The 22,246-nt window shown below is 34.2% G+C and overlaps 1 protein-coding gene across 3 annotated transcripts; it reads left to right on the top strand.

The window, feature by feature from the left end:
* Positions 1-5,560: 5,560 nt before the first annotated feature.
* Positions 5,561-21,820, top strand: LOC149792601 (phosphoserine phosphatase-like). Of its 3 annotated transcripts, none has more exons than XM_089971220.1 (6): positions 5,561-5,819; positions 8,973-9,139; positions 11,636-11,770; positions 15,975-16,120; positions 18,253-18,401; positions 19,540-21,820. In XM_089971220.1, the coding sequence occupies exons 2-6, from the start codon at positions 8,991-8,993 to the stop codon at positions 19,651-19,653; spliced, it is 693 nt and encodes a 230-aa protein (XP_089827346.1). In that variant the 5' UTR covers positions 5,561-5,819; positions 8,973-8,990; the 3' UTR covers positions 19,654-21,820. The 3 variants fall into 3 exon arrangements, with proteins under 3 accessions (XP_089827346.1, XP_089827347.1, XP_089827345.1); XM_089971221.1 differs by lacking the exon at positions 5,561-5,819 and adding an exon at positions 7,069-7,136; XM_089971219.1 differs by lacking the exon at positions 5,561-5,819 and adding an exon at positions 7,500-7,607.
* The last annotated feature ends 426 nt before the right edge of the window (positions 21,821-22,246 follow it).

A 22,246-nucleotide genomic window follows, 5' to 3' on the forward strand; every position in this document is an offset into this window, starting at 1 on the left:
GAGAAAGAAAAGCTTAAAACACTGATCTAACTTTTCTACACACATGTATAAACAAAGATTTGATTACAATGAGAAAACAAGAAGAGGTGTAGGACAGAGGGGGCCATATTTTTTTTTACACACCACAAAATAATTTTGCATGAGAATATTTATATCATTATGAAAGAAAATCTCTGGTGGAATAAATAAAAGGAACGTGGTTTATCATTTTCCAATTTATTTCTTGTTTCTGATAAAGAGCCTCCCAGTTTTGATGAATGCCTAAGTATAAATCATTTTCAGACAAGTTTTGTTGTAAAGAAAACCATTTTTTTTTATAGTTTTAAAAATATTGTCTATCAGACATTATGCTTTTTCATTTATTTTGTTTTTCTTTTAATCAATTCCCAACATATTCAAACTTAAGATACAAGAAAATGACACTTTATGAAGTCTTGCTATCAGATTTCATTGATAATAATCTAAAGATCAAAAGAAATAATTTCAGAATCATTATCTTTTATAGTTTGCATTCCTTTCTTTATCCATTTTTCATGCAAAGTACGTTTATTATAAAGAATTTGTGGAGTTATTCAACAGTACTTGATTTCTAAATGAGAAAACCTTTTCACTGTAGTTAAAATAACAATGATTCAATTATTTGTTAATAAAATAAAGATCCTTTAAGTTTGTTTCTCAAATGGGAGGTATTATGGTTATGTTTAAAGAAATGTTCACCACCAAGGATACTGCATTGATTTACTTGTGTTCATGTTACAAAGTCCTTTATTTTCCATATTTAAAAAGTACTTTATCCAAGTAGCTTTCAAGAAGTGCACTTCAGTGCTTTGATGTTAATCATTTTACTCCTCCACACCAGCTCACTAGATGATAATCTTTGCTTTTTTTTTTGCAATTTATTTTTGTCATTTTTATTTCCACAATTTATTTCCTTGAGAGTTTCAATTTTCGGGTTGGGTAAAACAGTAGCAGTATCACCTTTGATACAGTGAAATATTTTAAAACTGATGTTGTTCATATTGGTAATAAGTTCCTTAATTCCAATTTTCCAAACAGGAATAGGATGCTTTTAATTTGGATTAAAATTCGATTCCTGGATATGTTCTGATTTTGAATGAAAAGTGGTTTCCAAAGTTTTAGCCCTTGAAGAAGTTCAGTTAAATCTTTTCGAAGGAGCGCATGATTAATTTAAAAATATAAAAATAGTGTATTTTTCATAATTACAATTCTGGCGTTTTCTTTTAATACTCAAAAAGACTATATATCGGTGAAACTTTCTTCTTAGCCATGCAATATAATGATAGTATCATTGGCAAATAATGTTATTTAAATTTCATTTTCTAACTTTAACAGTTGTTGTTTTTTTCTTATGTAATGCATAAGAGAAAATTTTTAATGAAAGTTCAAACAGAAATGGGGAGAAAGGACATCCTAGTATAACACCAATTCAGTGGAAACATTTCAAACTGATATCCACCGATCCGGTGGCCTTGTGGTTAGAGCGTCCGCCTCCAATGCGGGAGGTCGTGGGTTCGATCACCGGCCGATTCATACCAAAGACTTACAAAAATGGTACTAACAGCTGCCTCGCTTGGCGCTCAGTATTAAGAGGTTAGTGTTAGGACTGGTCGGCCTGGTGTCAGGATAATTTGACTGGGTGGGAAATCATGCTACATGTCTGCGGCATGATGCCCCAGTGCTAGACATCACTATAAACCGTCACACTGCAGACATCGTAGCGATATGACTGAAAATTTTTTTAAAGCTACGTTAAAAGTCCAAAGCACACACACTCATTATGTTACTGTCTTTTGTCAGTGTCATCTATTCACTACCTAACGACATAAAGTTATTTAGTTTAACGCAATTCAGTCCTTCCTTGCTGTCGCACAATTATATATCTAAATATACAGCGGAATGGTCTGAGCAGAGACAGGGTATAATTTCACACTTACAGATATTATTCATGAAACAGTCAGTTACTAAAGAATTGTCTAATCTACAAAATATTGAAGGTCACTATTTAATTATATTCGTATCCAGGTAATATTTCTTCAAACATCATTACGTTTATGACTATTTTTTGGCCAAATATCAATACGATTATGCATATTTTGCGGAATACCGATACAATCATGTCTGTTTTGCCAAATATTAACACGAGTATGCCTGCATCTAAAAGTTGGTGTTTCTCTCGTATTTGATTTTACATGTGGTTGCCCTCAGTTATCAATCACAAAATTGAAAATTATATTTCAATCAGCACCAATCAATTATTTACCCGACTTATTCATTTGTACATGTCCTTACTAATAAAGTCAAGGCCCACCTTGTTCGGATCATGTACATTTATAAGTATTGCTTCCATGTAATTAATTAGCAATCTAATAGCCTACCGATTTTAATTGCAATCAGACTTTGAATTATTGACTGAGAGTTGTAATCAAATAATATTCCTACCACGGCCCCGAACTAATTTACAGTTAGCACCAAATTAAGCTTCATTTCTCCATTTGTGGAATTCGTCTCTATGCAAAAAACAAACCCAAATAAAACAAATATTACAATTTGTCCTTGCATCTATTTAGAAATCTGAAGTCTGTTTTTGCATCTCCTAGTTTTTGAAGTGTTCATATCATAATACCTTTATTATATAAAACTTATAAAAACTAAATTGCGTCGGCATTAATATAAGTTTAACCTTTTTGGATTTCAGCTAAGTACCGTAAGATTTATTACCAAATCAAAAGGTGTTTTTTGTGTATATATTGCTAATTTTGCAGCAAATTTAGCACCAAAATGCGTTACATTCAAGAACGAAGTATTTGATTTCGTCAAGTTAAAATAAACTCTCTTCGTAAATATTACTTAAATAAACGACTACTGGTAATCCATGTCAAACTTTAAGGCCTCAATATTAATTATTAAAAATACTGCAAAAGAATTTTATTTAAATTCTTGAGTTTAATAGTCAGTTTGATCTTCGTTTCATTATTTTATTTATGCATCCAATCAATTGATTATTCATTTATTTATGTGGGTTTTTTCTTCTTTACTGTCTTTCTTGATTTTTTTCTCTCTCAATAAATGCTTTTTTTCCGAGTAATTTTCATCTTTAAATTTCTCTGGTTTTTCTGTGAAACGTCATGCCACATGTGATTTACCAAGATTGAAACAAGAAAAAATAAACGAAGGAAAGAAGGAACACAAATGTTACAAGATTAAAAGATGTATTCGTTTATTTATTGTTTACACTTTACATAATATTCTGGGATATTAAGGGTTGACCGAATGAGGTGTTAAAGGTCAGCTACAGAGAAAATCTTAAATGTTTGAAGCTGTTCACAAATCATGTTAAAAAATAATGTGTGTAAATTAAAAATCCCCATTTATGGTGTAATTCATTCCCACAGAATACCTCAACGTCGTGTACATTATACTAGCTTATTTCAAATTACCGGCTACCTACCTCCCTGGATTAAATCTCTGTTTACTGCCATGTGTGAAGTCACTGAAGACTATAAGACAACCTTATATTGGTGGAATGACCGTTTCAACGGAATGAACATTTCTGATGTAGCAAATGTAATTAAAACATTCCAGCTAGATCATAAAAGTCTCCAGTCACCACTCCTGAAGCATTGCTGGGACTGGGGGGTTGTTTTCTTGTTCTTTGTTGTTTTTTTGTTTGTTTGTTGTTTTTTTTTGGGGGGGGGGTGCAGGTTCAATGCTTGCTATGATTGGCTTCCTGATTGTGCAGTGCGGCATTGAAAAAAAATAACTTAGGAAGCCAATCATGGCATGCATTGAACCAGCGCACCTTGGAAATTCAATGTTACATCAACCGTGCTACCGCGGCTTGCTAATTCTGTAGCTGAAAATACGCACCAAAAAAAATGGATCTACGGATTAAACTTGGATCAACTGAAAATTATCATCTCAGTTTGTTTGTCCAAACTCGTTATAGGTAATCAAACTACAGTAAAAGCTTCTAAAAACTTAGTAGTTAGTCACAGATTCAGATAACTGAAATCTAACTTGAGTTCGGACGATATCGGTGGGTACTGAAATAAATTACAGAAAGATATTTCGCCCATCCGTAAGGATGATAAGATATAGAAATTTTAAGCACTGTTTATTATGTGCTATTGTCTGACATAATAATAACGAAAGATATGGAAGCGGTAATTATGAAGTAACAAATTGCAAAGGATTTTTTCAAAAGTAATGTATTGTTTTTGTATAATGTTTTAAAGGTTTTCCCCATTTACAACTTCCATTTACAACAAGAATCCATAAAAAGTTATTATTGAAAATTTGGAATAAATCTATTTCGATACATGCGACTTCACATAATGACTTATATAAAAAAAAATGTAATAAACTTTATTCTAAAAACGTCGAGATCGCCCTGATTAACTAAAGAGAATAATCGAAAATTTTCAGAAATGTGTATTATTCATTTTTTTTGTTGCTGTTTGTTTGTTTTCAATATTTTTTGTTTCCTATTATTCGCTTAATATCTTTTATATGGGCTGTATGTGAATGAAGCGAAGCAATTTCATCTGTTTCCCTAAATTCATACTTTTATGTTGGAATATTTCGGGAATCTCTAACACTGTTATCTCAGCTGCAAGGACGTCATTATTCTAAAGCTGCGTCACTTCCGCACCATTATCAAGGAGAGGTAGAGCCAGTCCCACTGGTTGAAGTTGAAACCTGTACATTAAATAATGTGAAAAAGAAATGGTTATGGTATTTTTTAATCGTTGAAGATTGACATTTAATTTGAACAAAAACATCCACAACTGATACTTAATGTCTGCAATAAACACACACACACACACATAATGACACAAAAGTTGGAAAACGTAATGGAAAAAATAATAAAATTTCCCTGCATTCCTACCTAAACCAAGGATCTTCCTTAGGTAGCAATATAAAGAATATATACATGTACAGCAGCCACATGTATGAAGATTGACATGCACAGAACAATACATGATTACATTTTGGTACAAAGAAGCACAACTATTCAAAACAACGAAGAGGTCTAAAGTAGAGAAAAAAGAACAAACAAAATGTATGAGAGAAAATAAAACAACATAGCCAGAATGGGAGCTATTTGCTATGAATAATTAGGATATAAACTTTAGTAAGTATTAGAGTTGTACAGCTTGGCGTAACCTAGTTTTGTGCATTAATATAGTGGGAGACAGGGCTCACGAAGGTGGTGAAAAGACGTAATACTAATTAGTTACAATACTATTTGCGTCATGACATGCAAGTTTATGATGTGTCAGGAAAGAAAACTAACCCTATTTGCATCATGATATGCAAGGTTATGATGGGTCAGGAAAGAAAACTAACCCTAATTACGTCCTGACATGCAAGGTTATGATGTGTCAGGAAAGAAAAATAACCCTATTTACGTCCTGACAAGCAAGGTTCGGATGTGTCAGGAAAGAAAACCAAGCCATACTATTTACGCTATGACATGCAAGGTTATGATGTCAGGAAAGAAAACTAACCCTATTTACATCATGACTTGCAAGGTATATATCATATTATCGTGTGCAGTGCGTGCGCAGCCATTTAACAGCGTCATCATGAGCAAGGTGCAGAGCCTGCAGTCCACCGGGGAACTTTGTCAATGACTGACTTGGACCAAAGTGATACGTCCTATATCTATTCTACATTCATCTTCTGGCCAAATCAAGCTAGAAAGAATAATATGACACCTGTGATAACCTTGGCCAGCCGCTGCGTTGGAATGCTCATACTATCATAAGCAACTAGCCACATGACAGCCCCTTGAAGTCAGTTGTTTTTATTTTTTTATTTTTTATTTTTTTTTAATATATGCTATGGGTAATTGTATTTTGGACTTGACCTTGTCCAAAGTCAGGTTCATTTTCTACCTGACCTGAATCATTGATTTAGATTTTGTAGTAAACATGTTTCTCTCAATCTGAGTCAGGAACTTCGGAAATTTCCCATGAAATGCCAGGTCTATCTGTTTCTAGTACATTTTATGTTATTATTTTAAAAATAGACTTCTAATCATAACTAAGATTTCATCTTGTAAACTTTCCATTAGGTAACTTTTTGTGTTTCTTTTGGGGTTTATATCGTTTATATATATATATATAAAAATGTATTTATTTATTTTTGGGGGATGGGTTTTTGGAGTTTTTGTGTTTCTTTCAGAAAATGCTATATGTGACCTGCGGTCAGGTAGACGAATGTATAATTTAGTTTCTCTATTAATTAATTATTCGTGCTGTAAGATCTTAGCAGAATCAGTTGTATTATTGTTGTGTCCAGTAGTTCATTTGGACTGGAATTTATTTATTCACATTATTTAATTCAAGTGATTCTTCTCTGCAAATGTAAAATGCTAACAAATAACACTCCTGGAAATAGAGACTTGAATTTTTGATGAAATTTCTAACAAAGGATATATTTTTGGATTGGATTGTTGTGATCCAACAAAACACTGTTGGCACATCACCACTATAGGGGCCACCACAGACACATCATCATTTCCAGCATTGGATTTAATTTGGATTTCTACTAAAGTTTGTACCGAAAGTTAATCATTTTGACTTGTATGTATATTCTATGATTATTTGAAATTTAATTCGTAATACCATAAGTTCCTTTATTTATTATATTTTCACTTTGTATTCAACGGAAATAAATTATCTGTTGAATTTTACAAAGCTTGTTGCTTCTCACTCTTTTCTATTACTTGCTTTAAGACCATATAGTCGTAATAGTAATAAGGACACACGGTACTAATTATATGGAAGAACTGTGAACCAGTCTAGAAATGGGAAGAAATGATAGAGCATTTACAGGTTTGGTGGTCCATAATTGGTCAATAATGAAAATTAAAATTTTAGGAAAAATATCTTTTGAGAGCTTGTCCTATATGTAATGTAAAAAAAATATTGACAAATTTCTACTGATGCAATTTTAGCATTTTTACAGGCTTGACTCAGGAGTACTCAATACTGAAAGTAGCACCTGATTCATTTGGTGCAGAATCAATAACACGTGTTTCATGCACATGTATGTAAACAAATTGCCGCGGGTCATATGGTGTTCTCCACACATAAGCTTGCACCAAGGTTAGATGTGCACGAAAAATTATAGGTGTCATTATCAGCACCCATAAATTTTAAGTTATTGAATTTTGAATATGACAGTGTTTCCATATGTTTACCATTGGAGTGGAATTAGTACCCTGAGTCCATAAGCGATGCCCCGAGGGGATAGAGGTGGTGCAAGGTGGAAGGTTCGTCTAGGACGCAAAATCCTGTTGCACCGGTCCTAGTATAATAACGTAAATTCTATCACTATAGTAAGAAAATCCAATATAGAAATTCTCACCCCTCTAGTATTCTGACATTTCCTTACAACAGTGATATAATTTCAAATGTCTGTGGAACAACATCGTGACCAAATATTTCCGCACCGGTTCACTGGAAACTAATAGAGTGCGTGAAAAGTAATTTACCACCGGTTTCCACATGTTGGTGAGAAAACTGACAGGTTGTGGTAGAAACTTTATCAGCCATATACAGTTTAAATGCAAAGCGGTAATTATTCTAATCAAACTGTTAACTTCAAAAGCCTATGATAACATAATAATTGAATGAATTCAGTTTATACGATGCTTATGGTCATTTAAGGTGTGCTTACCTTACCAGCTGGTCAAGGGGCTGGCGTGGACGCTTGGGATTTATTTTAAAACCAGACTTTTATTTCTTTTGCCTCAATATATTTTTTCTTAGCCTAATATTTTAAATGTATTTACTTATGCAAATTAGAGCAGTAATTTTTTTTCTCCAACTTTTGGGGATGGGAATATTTTTTTCTTTACAAAACGTAAACAATCTTAGTGTCCCCCGGAAAAAAAAAAAAAAAAAAAAACATGTCCATTCCTCATTTTAAATAATACATGTACTATATATTGTTGATTTAAAATTCATCTTTAAATAATACATATATAAACTGAATTCAGTCAATCGTACATGCATCGTTTATATATAAAGAAACGATATGCTACCGCTCCGGTGGCCTAGTGGTTAGAGCGTCCGCCTCGGATGCGGGAGGTCGTGGGTTGGATCCCTAGCCGAGTCATACCAAAGACTCACAAAAATGGTAATGATGCCCCAGTGCTAGACATCACTAAAAACTGCCACACTGCAGACATCGTAGCGATATGACTGAAAAATTGTTAAAGCCACGTTAAAAATCCAAATCACACACACACACACACACAACAACATGAGACCGAGGTCACTTTATATTTTAGGAGCATGAATGAGAGACTTGTGTTGCTGTTTACTATAAATAATTGTTTACTTCCGTGTATTACGTTGTACATGTATTATTCACAGGTAGACTGTGACCAATGACACAAAATCTGTGTGCTTGATTTAAACTGAAAAATATATTTTCAAGTATCAGCCAAAAACATAGCAAGATTGTAAAATGTATACATTTGTAAGCCTTGTGATTATTTATGGCAAATGCTAAGATTATTTTAGTGGCTGTCAAAAAACAGGGACATGAATTTTTTAATCATAAATGGATAAAAAAAACAAGAATGCAACAATAAAGTTGGTTGTGCAGTGAAAATTGGCCTTTTTTCTTTTACTCACGGTGAAAAAAGTTGTAAAAATGTATGATGTTTGGCTTATATTTATCATTTATCACTATTTCTGACAAAACCTAGCAAAATTTAAAGATTTGGCATCACTATTTCCTTTGAAGTAAAGTCTTTACTGATAATGTATGCATTGGAAGTATCAGACGTGTAAATAACTCCTATGACTCGTAGATATTCTGTTTGATATGAATAACAGAAGATAGTTTATTAACTAGTTATTTTATTATTTGTGAATAAATGAGTAAATAAAAACAAATGGATCAATAAATATTATTTGTTTACATTTCAGGTACGTCAGATTAAGAAAATGTCAGTAATAGCTTCTCAAGAAGAAGTACAGTCAATCTGGCGTTCAGCAGATGCTGTATGCTTTGATGTAGATTCTACAGTCATGGAAGATGAAGGTCTTGACGAGCTGGCAGAATTTTGTGGAGTTGGACAGGAGGTTCGAGAATGGTGAAGAACCTTCCCATTATGATAAGGTTTCTTATTTGACCTCCTATGGAGAGTTTCTTAATGTCAGAAAAGTGGAAAAATTAAATTTGTGTAAGCTATTACATCAATTGGTTTGAAAAATACAATGCAACAATACAGAACAACTGCTAAAGACCAGCAATGTCAGGCATGCACCTGCTTGCATGTATCAGTAAGGAATCATGGTGGAATACACAATGCACGTGGAAACAATGTACGTTTACTTGGATTGTAAATGACAATATAAAATCAATGTTCTTGCTCTGGTCTTGTTCTTGTGTTCACTGGCAATGTGTATTTTCATTAAGTGATGACAATTTAAGATACAAGTTAATTTCATTTTTGTTTAGAATTAATAGATTTTGATTAAAGTCTGCACAATTGTTTCTAAGCTTTAATTCTGATAGTTTGTCTTGGTAACCAATTTTAGAACACTCTTTTGACATACAGAAATTAACTTCTTTTCCAGCATTGACAATATGTTTCTTATTTATAAAACCAGTTACTTGCATGGCCTATCCTTTTGCATCTGTACCTGACATTAAATTCTGGAGCATGTAATTTAAAGTATAGTGAAAGAAAGAAATTTGCACTGGTCTGTGACTAGCTTGCCAATAAATGACTTAGCAAACAGTAATCACAGTGGACTAATAACCAGTATTAGCGCTACCAATAAATTACATATCACTCAGTAATCCCTGTGGGCTGCTGACCAGTACTATTGCTGACTGGTTCTGTCACCAGCCTGCCAATAAATGACTTATCATTCAGGGTTCCCAGTGGACTGCTATTACTATTGTTAGTACTATTGCTGTCTGGGTATAGTCGTAATGTTAAAAACTTGTGGGAACATTAAGGTCTGTTGCTCTATCACCAAGATGATTGACATTGTCACTGAGTGTGTGTATATATATATATATATATATATATATATATATATATGTGTGTGTGTGTGTGTGTGTGTGTGTGTGTGTGTGTGTAAAGGTTGGAGGGTGAGATGCCAAAGTTGTTGTTGTGTGGTTTGACGCCATTTTTCAGCACACAATAGGCTATGCATGGCGGCCAGTATTGATGGTGGAGGAAGAACCAGAGAAAAGCCTGGGAAGATTCACAACCCACAATAAGCTACTGGCAAGCTTTCTCACATACCCACATTTGCCGAATCCTAGACTCAAACCCACGCAGACAAGAGGTGAGATGGCAGTGATCCGTAACGGAGAGCGCTTTAGACCACTCGGCCACTTGGGGCCCCCAGATGCCAAAGTAGGTGAGGGGTTTGGGGAACCTTTTCCAACAGGGACATAGCTTGTTTTGTTTTTTTAAATTAGCCAGTTGTAAAGTAAAAAGTAGACAGGTAAATCACCCAGCTCCTGGCTGATAAGGAAAGCCCTATTTTAGAAGTTCAGGTAGTAATAACTTAAATAATTTTCACAAGTGTTACTGTGCACAAAAAAAAAAAAAATTGATATACTAGACTATGAGTTAATAATTTTTTCTAGGTTTATCAGTTTTGTGAATTTCATGGTTTTTTACAAACAAAAGTTAAACCATATAAACAGTGATGTTTCAGACTTGCACTTATCCCAATTTCCTGATTTGTTTGCTAAAAATCCATATTTTAAAAAATGGCAAAAACTTTTTAACAAATACCTTATTGTTCATGATGGCTATGCAAAGAGAATAAAAATGATACAGAAATTACATGAAGAATACACTACAGTCATACTATGACAATCTATCATTTTTCTATTTTTTTCAATTATGTTGATGTTTAGTGTGTTAATTGAATTCATACTAAATTCCAGCATAAAAGATAAATATGGAAAATGATTGATTTTTTATATGACTAACATACATTTCTTACGTAAGTAAATAGCATAAGACAGCAGAAATTTCAATTTCTTTGTAAAGTTTTGTAAATATATGGTTGCAAACACTGATGCTAATTTTTTTTCTCAGATTCTGACTTTTGCCAATTGGCATCCTGATTTTAATTCCACTAAAGGTGGAAGGTTTGATGTTTATGTGGAAACAGTAATATCCCTTTCCACATGCATAATCTCTGGTACAATCAGTTCTTTATGCCAGATAAATCCCCATTCAAACTAATATCCACAAAAATAAATCTCTTCATGGGGGTTAACTTAACAAATATTTTTTGTTTGTTGGCACAGCAGATCATCTGCCCCCCCCCCCCCCCCAAGTACAACAAGTTATTCAGATTGTACTGGTCTGCATGCCTGCACCTGTCATTACTAACTGTCCTTCCTCAGAACCCACAGAACATGGACTTGTGGGTAGGCAGAGTTTGCTGTGCTGATTGGCTAATTGGACAATGAAATTCATGGTGAGCAGAGTCAGGCCGCTTAGGTCACATCTGTATATCATTATTTAAGTGAGAAATCAATCAATAGAAGTACACAAAAGTTGCTGCAAAACTTTTTTTCTTGCTTTCCAATATTTTTTTTTTTTTTTCAGGACCAAAAGAGCCATGGGGGGAAATGTTTCCTTCAGGGAGGCCTTGACAGCAAGACTGAAGATTGTCAACCCATCACATCAAAAGATTACAGAGTTCATTAAGCACCATGATGTGTGTTTCACGTCAGGAATAAAGTTAGTACTTGTAAATGGAAATAAATAAAAAATATTGGTTTCATATTACATTATTTTGGTCATACCATGTTCATGTCACTTTACTTTAGATGACACTTGCATAGCTGCCAACCCTCACGAATTTGGTGTGAATTTCACGAGACTTTCAGTGATTCACGGATTCACACCGCAAGCCAAAAATTCATGAATTCTCCAGTTCTCAATTATTTTAAATCTTTAATAAAATAATAGATTTCCCGTTAAGCGCTAGTCATTATATTCGCAGTTGTAGAAACGGTCCGGTACTGCTGGTCGTGATATTAGTAGATCTACAGCTGATTAGTACAGTTGGCTCGGTAGCAAGCATTTTAGCCTATTTTAATCTATATGTATAAGAGTAGTTTTACAAATTCTTTTGAGAGAAACTGGGGCATAACCGGAATTTCGCTCTGCGCATACGTCACCAACACTGATTTGAGTTACTGTTCACCATCGCATGTAAGATCTTGAAAATGTCTTCACCACTATGGAAAAAGAAATGTATTGCTCAAAAAGTGAAGTTTAATTTGGAATACATCACAAATTGGCAGTGCATTCTGCCATTAAACATTGATATTCATCATGCTTTTTGCACTTGATGTGCCATCGCAGAGATGATGTGAGGAAGCACATCGGTTGCAAAAATTACGTGGAAGTTGGGAAAATTAAGAATTAGCAGATTTCAGCTCTGGAATATTTTAAGCCATCGGCGGAAGACGTGCAAGCTACTGAGTTTTCTTGTCGAACACACTCTACCTTTATCAGCTGGAGACCGTTGCGAAACATTTGTTCCGACAAATGTTCCCTGACTCAAAAATCGCTTCCAAATTTTCCATTGGAAGAACCAGAAGTGCTGCAGCTCCTGTGCATTCCTCACAGCAACAGTGACAGCAAAAGAGTATTTTCTCTAGTGAGGAAAAATAAGACCGACTATATGGCCTCCTTAGCTGCAGAAAATTTGTCAGCAATTTTAGTCACCAAGATCAACCAGCAGGCAAGAAGTCTGAACTGTTTAGAAAACAAATTTACAATCAAGCAGTTGAGGACGTTCAAGTCTGCCACAGTATTATGTCATGATAAATAAATATTTCTGCATATATGTAGTGTTTTAGTTTTATATTGCGATCTTGATATAGTGTAGTATTGACGGTCAGAGTGGATGGAGTTATTGTCAGGGAACTTTTCACTAATTCAGGTCCAGATTCAGGACTTTTTATCCCTATTTTCACTAACTGTGAGCCCGGAAGGTTGGCAGCAATGCACTTGGTTTTTATCCTACATATATTAAATCAAAATTATGTATAATAAAATATACACAGATTTTTGTATCATTCTGTTCACAAAGTTGCAGTAGTCCTTGTTTGAATTTCTTTAAATACATAATTGGATCATAATACTTTAGGAGTATGTCAAACTACCTTGCAAGTCCAGCCCACTTTAGCTTTAAAAACACATTCATCATGTGTTTTTGTCATGTATTTGCAACAGAAGTACCAAAATAATGGAGTTGGCACCTAATCTCATAACTGCTCCAGTGGCTTAGTGGTTAGAGTGTCCGCCTTGTATGCGGAAGGTCACGGGTTCAAATCCCCAGCTGAGTCATACCAAACACATAATAATGGTACAAGCAGCTGCCTTGCTTGGCACTCAGCATTAAGAGGTTAGTGCTGGGACTGGTTGGCCTGGTGACAGGATAATGTGACTGGGTGGGACATCATGCTACATGTCTGCAATATGATGCCCCAATACTAGACATCACTACAAACTGTCCCACTGCAGACACCATAGCGATATGACTGAAAAATTGTTAATCTGTCATTGGTTAGATAAATAGATCTTTTCATTAATTGCAAGCATTGTAGATTACAAAGTAGTTCTGTCATACATTTTGACAGACAGGTGTATATGTTTACAGTCATCCATGACACACAGACACATATCCTCCACAGTTTTGAAAAGTAGTTGTATGGAATTAATGTACAGTCAGAATTTTATTTCTCTGTCCTTTTCATACTCTTAATGCCCCTCCCCATGCTTGCAGCGAGGGCATCTTGATTTAGTCATATCCATCAGTCCCCATAAACTTGTTAGAAAGACACACAAAAACCAATTACTGTAGATAGTGACAGAAATCTTATAATACTATGATGGTCAACTAGTCTTATTGTTTCATTATGGTCATACAAAAATAAAATATAAAAAACCTTGTCATTTTCTTTCGTAAATTTGAAAGTAGTAATGTTAAATCGAGACTAAGATATAATTAACATTTTATTGCAAATCTATTCTGTGATATACCCCTCTATTGTTTTCTTTATTGGCAAGTTTGAAAAACAAGTAATCCATGTTTGTGTGTCCTTACAACATCTACTATATGGACAATGGCTCCAATAGCACATTGACAAATTTTCATTTCCCTAAAGAAAGCCTCATTTTACTACTGGCAGGCTCGCTGATTTGACCTCATGTGTTGAATTTTGTCCTGTACGAGGTTTCAGCTGGAATAACCAAAGCGCTAAGCATATTTAATTAGCATGTAATAAACACTGCATAGCCATGTGATTGTTGTGATGATGCATATTGTAGTTAAAACAAGAATGAATTGTTGATTTAGAGGTGTTAATTGATAATGGAATATAGTAGTGTCGTAATACATAAGGGTTATCACAATCATCATGTAACTGAAAATACATGTAGAGTCTTTTTTCTCTTTGCAAAGCTCAAATAAAAACTGCCTGGAATAAATATGGTCTTGTACATTAACAAAATTTTGTTTCATCTCTCTCAATCTTTTTTGAGTACTTTTATTTTCATTCTAATTAGATTCTGGATTTGAGAGCAGAATGAGACAGAAAATATACGTTTATTTTGAATGTTTGTACAATTAGGTTGTTGAGTAGCATGTGTTCCGTTGAACTTGTTTGGGTAAAATCCTTTATTTTTCATACATGGTCAGTACCACAAAATGACAGGACCCCGAGTGGCCGAGTGGTCTAAAGCGCTCACCGTTCCAGATCACTGCTATCTCATCTCTGTCTGTGTGGGTTCAAGTCCAACTCTTGGCTAGCATGGGCATGTGGGAAAGCCTGCCAGTAGGTTCTTGTGGGTCAGTGGTTCTTCCCTGGGTTTTCCAGGGTTCTTCCTCCACCAGTTATACTGGCCGCCATGTATAGCCTATCTTGTGCTGAAAAATGGCATTAAACCCTAGAACAACAACAACCACAAAATGATAATTATTTATTTTACTTATAATTTTTCGTACACTGAAACTGATAATTATATTTTTGTGAATTAAAAATTCCTTGAAATACGGTTGTCATACTTCTGTAAAAAGATCTCCATTTTTTAACATCCACATTTGAATTTAACATTACTAGGGTTGACTAATACCTTCTTAGTATGGTTAAACAAAAATAACTTTAAGTAGATGCCAGTATTTGAAATGAAAGTTTTTGTATTTGTAAGCATGTGTAGATGACCTGATTACATTTTCATGCAATTGTAGCAATATTTAAAATTTGTCTTACACTTTTGAATATTTAGGGACATGGACATTTTGGTCTGCAGTTGGAGGCATATGTGTTTTAAAGACACAAATGTTAGTTATTTCTTTCATCTAATGCCTAAGTACTGTTGTCCATCTTAGGATGGAACAGTTACATTTTCAAGATAAGAATAAAAAGTATTTTAATAAATAAAAAAATCAAGATCAGTGAGTTTTAAAGACAGTTTGAGCAAAAAAATTAAAGGTATAAAATGCTGCTGCAAGTTTAACAATTGCGACCTCTTGTTTGGCAGCAGAGACACACAGGGAATGTAGGCATTTATACATTAAATATTTAAGTTACTACTACTGCAAGATTGCCTTATAATGAAGTACAAGATACATATAATTGTACTTCCATTTAATGAAATAGGATCCATGACCACAATGTCCATATAACAGAAGTCGTGTTATAATAAAGGGCCTTGTAGTGTGGGAGTGCTGTGTATTTATCGTTAATAGCAAATAAGACAAATATTGTTTGCAGGCTAAGTCAATAGCTATTACAATAAGTGATATTATAAATAATTGTGTAGCAAAGGTAAACTGGGACTCGTAGCTACACATGTACAGGGAATAATAAAAGTAAAGTTTAAAAAAACCCCAGTGAGATTATTATTTTTGTGTAATTTTCATGCACAGAGAATTGGTAGCCAGACTGCAGAGTCGAGGAACCGAAGTCTACTTGGTGTCAGGAGGTTTCCACAGTATTATAGAGCCTGCAGCTAAAGAACTCAACATTCCTGCGCAAAATATATTTGCCAACAAACTGAAGTTTGATTACAAAGGTACTTAAGGCCTTGATTTTGTTACTGGTAATTATGTGCATTAAATCTGTCTTTTGTTCCATACTTAATTCATGTAAATTTTTATCCTTGGGTAATATTTTTCAGAAGTGTTGGCACTTTTTGTATCAATATATAGTAAAACTTATAATGGTGACTCAAGGGAAAATATAAATTTATATTAGTTGGACATCTGTCCTTTATAAGAAGGTAAAATTAAAACTAATATTAAAAGATGGGACAATATATTTTGAGAATCTTGTTGTCACTGCTCCTGAATAGATGGTCATATTACTATGGGTTTTCACCAGAAGACTTCTTGTGATGTATCCCTGGTCCTGGTATGAAAACAATGGTGCTAATCTGAGATCTAATATAGCTATAATGGCAGCCATCTTGTCTACCTTGTCCTAAATGAGTACGGTGCAAATCTGACATCCAACCATACATAGCCAACACAGCCGCTAATTTGAAAAATTTGTTATTGCTTTTATTCCTTAATGGATGGTTATGTTAGCATGGCATTGTCACTAAAATACTTCTTATGATGGCTAGTTGGATTATAAATGAAAATGTTGCTGATCTGGTACCCAATATGGCCACCACAGTAGTCATCTTGGAGATCTTGTTACAGCTACTTTACAATGGATGGTTATATCAACTTGATGCAAAAGATTTCATATCATGTCTTGTTGGTTGTAAATAAAAATGGTGCCAGTCTGATGTCCAGCATGTTTACCACAGCAGACATCTTAAAAATCTTATCACAACTTCTAAACAGGAAGTCATATTTTTATGGGGTTTTTTTTTAAAACCAAAATATTTCTAATGATATCCATTCGGTCTTAAGTGAACACAGTGCCTGTGTTTCATCTAATAAGATGGAGCAGATATTTCTGTGCTTCAGGTCTGTATATCTCATTAGATGTGGCAGCAAGCCACCGCATCCAATCAAAATTAAGTTGTTAAAATTTGAGCAGTATTCATAAGTGATCAAGACAAGGGGAGTACACAACTTCAATGGGACTGAAAAATAAGCAATTTTCTAGTGCCGCTTTATGTTTACAAAAATACCTGTCACTCAAATACACCTGTAATGGCTTCCCTTTTGTACATAGTCATACTTTCGATGTTAAACTTACAAAGTATCTTTTTTAGGTCAATTGCCCCCACTATTTTCAACTGATGTACAATACACCACGCTATTGGTTACTGTATTTACTGCATATGCTGGTACATGAAACAATTATTATTTTTTTCCGTGTTTAAACCTACATTACGTGTCCCAAGACTTAGGAATTGAAATAAATTGTGTTCAGTTTACATCCCCTGCCACAACCGACCACACCGCATGTTACAATAAAATAGATAAAGAAAATGCTTATATGATACTAAAATGAAAGAAACTAACCTTGTATTGTTATCATTTATTCACTTTTTTGGTTAACATTAGCATTTTATTGAAGGAAAAATATATCCACAAACTCCTATAAGTAGTGCATGCATCCATAGTGTTATTGCTTTCGTCAGACAACACAACACATTGGTCATTGACATGAATATTGAGAAACGGATCATGTTTGGTTGTCCTCAAAGGTTTGAATGTTATGAGAATGAAAACTGGATCCTGCAGAATCACACACAAATGAGAGAGAGAGAAAGAGTAAGTGTTTGGGTCAGTTTACAACCAATGTTTTAGGCTTGGGTCATTTTTAGGTCTACAACCTATCATAGCAGCCATCTTAAAATCTTGTTTATACTACTCCTAATTGGAGATCCATATTGACCTGGGATTTTCACTACAGATTGTGATATCTAATGAATGAAAATTGTGTCAATCTGATCTCATATGGCTGCCACAATGAACAGTTGGTCATTTCCACATGGAGCTTTTACCAAAAGTCTTCTATTGACATCTGGTTTGCCCTAAATGAAAATGGTACTGTCTTTAATCCAGTATGGCTGCCAGTGTGGCTTTTTTTAAATCTCACTGATCATGAAAGTAAGAGATGCTCTCGGTATTCAGCAGTTACCAAGAACAAAGTGTTTTACCTTGAATTATTACTTAACCACATTTCCCGCACAATAAAATGAATGAAAATCAAAAATAAAATGTACATTTATTCTTTCAACAGGTGAATTTGCAGGATTTGATGAAAATCAGCCTACATCAGATTCTGGTGGGAAAGGGCTGGTTGTTAAACTGTTGAAAGAAAAGTTTGGATACAAGAAGCTGGTTTTTGTTGGGGATGGGGCTACAGATATGGAAGCCTGTCCACCTGCTGTATGTCATTTTTATTCATATATATGCAAATCAAGCCTTGAGGATTATTTTGTAGTTAAAAAAAGATCATTTCATTTTTTTTCCAAGGCTTTACTATTTGCCAGTTTTAAATAACAGAGGCATAGTAATCAATTTCAGGTGGTGTGGTAGCAAGATTGATGGAATTAAAATTCTGTTCTTAGTTGTAATGTTACAGATGTGGCAGTGAAAATAATTATCATATTTCATTCCAATGAATTATCATTTATTTCACTTTTCAAATCCAGTAATTCATGGCATAGCATAAAGTAAAGTATATAATCTTGTTTATTTGACACAAAGTTTTGCCAGAGAAAGCATCACGTAAAAACAGTCATGACACAGATTCATTTTATGAATGTTGTTATAAAAAACAGCATTTGCAGTATGATATGACCACTTGAGTGGCCTAGTACATAGAGCATCTGCCACAGATGGGGGAGGTTGCAGGTTTGAACCTCGGCCAAATCATACCAAAGACTTTTAAAAATGGTACTAGCAGCTGCCTCGCTTGGCATTCAGCATTGAGAGGTTAGTGTTAGGACTGGTCAGCCTAGTGTCAAAATAATTTGACAGGATGGGACATAATGCTACGCGTCTGCAGCACCATGCCCCATTGGTAGACATCACTTTAAACTGTGACACTACAGACATCGTAGCGATATGACTGAAAAATTGTTAAAGTACATTAAAATTCCTAAACATACACACTCACACATGCAGTATCATATAAAATTATTTGCCAAATAAACAAGCCTAGAATATCATTGAGGAAAGTTTTTGTATATTAGAGCTTTGTAACAAATTAGTAATTTTCAAATCAGAAGTTTCTCTTATCATTTAGGCAAAGTGTCTGCATGTCTTTGTGTGATATATTCTTTAAAACCAAGCATTACTATGCTAAATTTATTTGAATAGAAGATTATGAGTGTCAACCCATCTTTGTGGAATATATATTTTTGTATAACCAAACAGTTCCTTTTACATTTATTGAGATCACATTATTTTTCTCCAACAGAAAGTATGTATGGATAAATTAAGGTTATTATAACTACCGGTAGGTTAATTTATTTTTAATTTATTTGAAATCTGTTTCAAATACATTTATTCAATGTTTCAGGATGCATTTATTGGGTTTGGAGGGAATATCATAAGAAGTTCTGTGAAAGAAAAGTCAGCATGGTTTGTGATGAGCTTTCAGGAACTTATGAGTGAATTAGACAAAGCAAGTTGATAGACCCTTGAGACAGGACATGTACAGTTTGCAGAAAGTGGATGGATATTGATGCACTTGTGCTGCTAAAGAGTAATGTTGAGGGTAGATCATCGACAAGTTTAATTTATGCATTTATTGGAGTACATTTAATAATTCAAGGAGACACATAGTAAAATCCAAACTGTCCCAATGCTACCAGTGTTACTATAAAATGCTTCTATGGGTATTTAAAGGTACTACTACTAAAATGCATTTTCTTTTAGAAAAAATGTTTGTTAGCATACATGACCCATGTGACTTTGACTATAGATACCACTTGGAACTGTCACCTAGTTCTAGCTGTGTAGGCTTGTGACAAGTCTAATTTTTGTCATTTATTTCCTATTGCTAACGTCGTAAATATGTCATCTGTATTTGGCAAAGGATATTGTTCAAGACTTACTACACGATTTATTGATTGTTTGTAGTCCTGTAGGCCCCACAGAGTCTCAGTGATTTGTCTCCTTCAGGGATGACCACTATAGGAATTGTCCAATCCTTGCATTCCACGTTTTCAATCACCCCTGTTTACTCCCACTTATTTAACACATCTGATACTTTCTCCTTTAATTTATATGGAATCAGCCTAGCTTTGCAAAATTCAGTACTATTTTTGCCTTGAAGCCTTTGATTGCATTTTCATTCCTTTCAAATAGATGTGCACACTAAGGTTTTGAAGTGTCACATTCATTAATTTGAACTTGATATATGTCTCCAGTTGAGTTTGATGTCTTCCAACCGATCTCTCCCCAGCAAACTTGGTTTGTCTCCTTCAGCTTCAACCAGTTTCATTTCTGCAACTGACTACTTCCCATATTCACCAGAACATAAATTTCTTCCCAAAACTTAATACAGTCTCCTGATTACACTCTCAGTGAGATGGTTGGTTCTTACAAAGGGTATTTACTGACAACGGTACAGGCACTACCTGTATCATCTATGATATAGATGTCTTTCCCCCAGTGTTCATTGCTGCTCAATATTTTTCTTTCATTTTATCTGTTATGTTCATGTTTATGGAATAAATTCCCAGTTTTTCATTTTCTCTGGATCCAGTTCCTCCTGTTGAACATATGTTGTTTTATCCTGCTTAGGACATTTGTGAGCTATGTGGCCTATTCACAGATGTTTATAGCACTTTGCACTCTTAAGATTGCACCTGTCATGAAGGATATTATCTCCACAATGACAACTGGTTTATTTTGAAGTATTGGTGATATTAAATTTTGACTTGGGGTTTGTTCGTCACTTGTTCGCACCTAAGCTTCTGTACCTTTCTTTCACTAAGGCTACGTCTGTCACAATGCTTTTAATGATCTTTATCTGCTGTTTCCAACTCAAAGCAAAATGAACAGACTAAGATCTGCTGGCACATTCTGTGAAGGCAGATATGGGTCTGTGCTGTTTGCAGCTATTCTCAACTTACAAGTGTGTATATATGGTATTTGCTTATAAGACGAGTCCAACTGGAAACTGCATACACCCAGATTTGCCATCACATAATGCATCGGCAAATCTGGGTCTGTGCAGTTTGTGAGAAGTAATCAGTAGAACAAACAAGATAGACACTTATCTACAGGTGCATTATGTTACTGTAGATCAGGATCGTTGTTGTTTGCAGTTTGATTTTGCATCATAAGAAAGATATGTCACAATAATTCCACTCATGGCAAGATGTTACAAACCATTTAAAACTTGTTATTTCAATAGAATCAGTCTGATTTTGTTTTTAAAACATGTCATGTGTTAAATTGAGACATTATGATATTCTTGGACTGACAAAACTTATGCATTTTTACCAATAAAATTTATAGGAACAAGTATGTTTATTTTAAGCTATATATAACTCATTGCAAGAAAAAATTGATGTAGTCATATAAAGAGTGTTGCATTGTGATGACATCATCATGTTGTTTTTGAAGTAATATAAGTTGCATTTGAAAAAATACCTTCTTATTGACACTCCTTGTTGTGATACATTTCATTATGAATTTCATTATGAATTTGTGGGAAAGTAAGTAGAAACTATGTACTTTTTATGGGAGAAAGAATGTAATATCATGTTGGAACTGAATATTTTTGTGTATTGTATGTCAAAGCAATGACCAGTAAATTTTAATAGGACAATAAAAGAAGAAGAATCTAAGGTTTTTTTTTCACTTCTGCATTTCTTTTACAACTGTTAATCATCATCTTTAATTTCTGTAATCCCATTCTGAGACTACTAAATCTCTGAAATGTCCCCACAACTAAAATTACCCACTTTAAGGTATATCGATATTTACAGCAGTGCTTCTGTCATCAAAACATGCATTTGGCTGTTTGTTTCTGTGCATGCATGATTGCATACATTTTCTGTGTCATAACCAATCCTGCATTCTTAGGCCTTCCTGCAAGGTGGAGATTTTTCCTGAAATGGAGGTCACTGATGGGAAAATATATTGTCCATCAGCCCTAAACAAATTAAAAATTTTGCTGGGCAAGTAACATTTTGCACCTACCATTTTATATACCATCCGTACTCGCGTATAAGTTGAGTCAAGATATAAACAACATAGATACTGATCTGCTG

Source organism: Sinohyriopsis cumingii, chromosome 9 (assembly GCF_028554795.1).
Source record: "Sinohyriopsis cumingii isolate HCF-2022 chromosome 9, ASM2855479v2, whole genome shotgun sequence".
NCBI lineage: Eukaryota > Metazoa > Mollusca > Bivalvia > Unionida > Unionidae > Sinohyriopsis > Sinohyriopsis cumingii.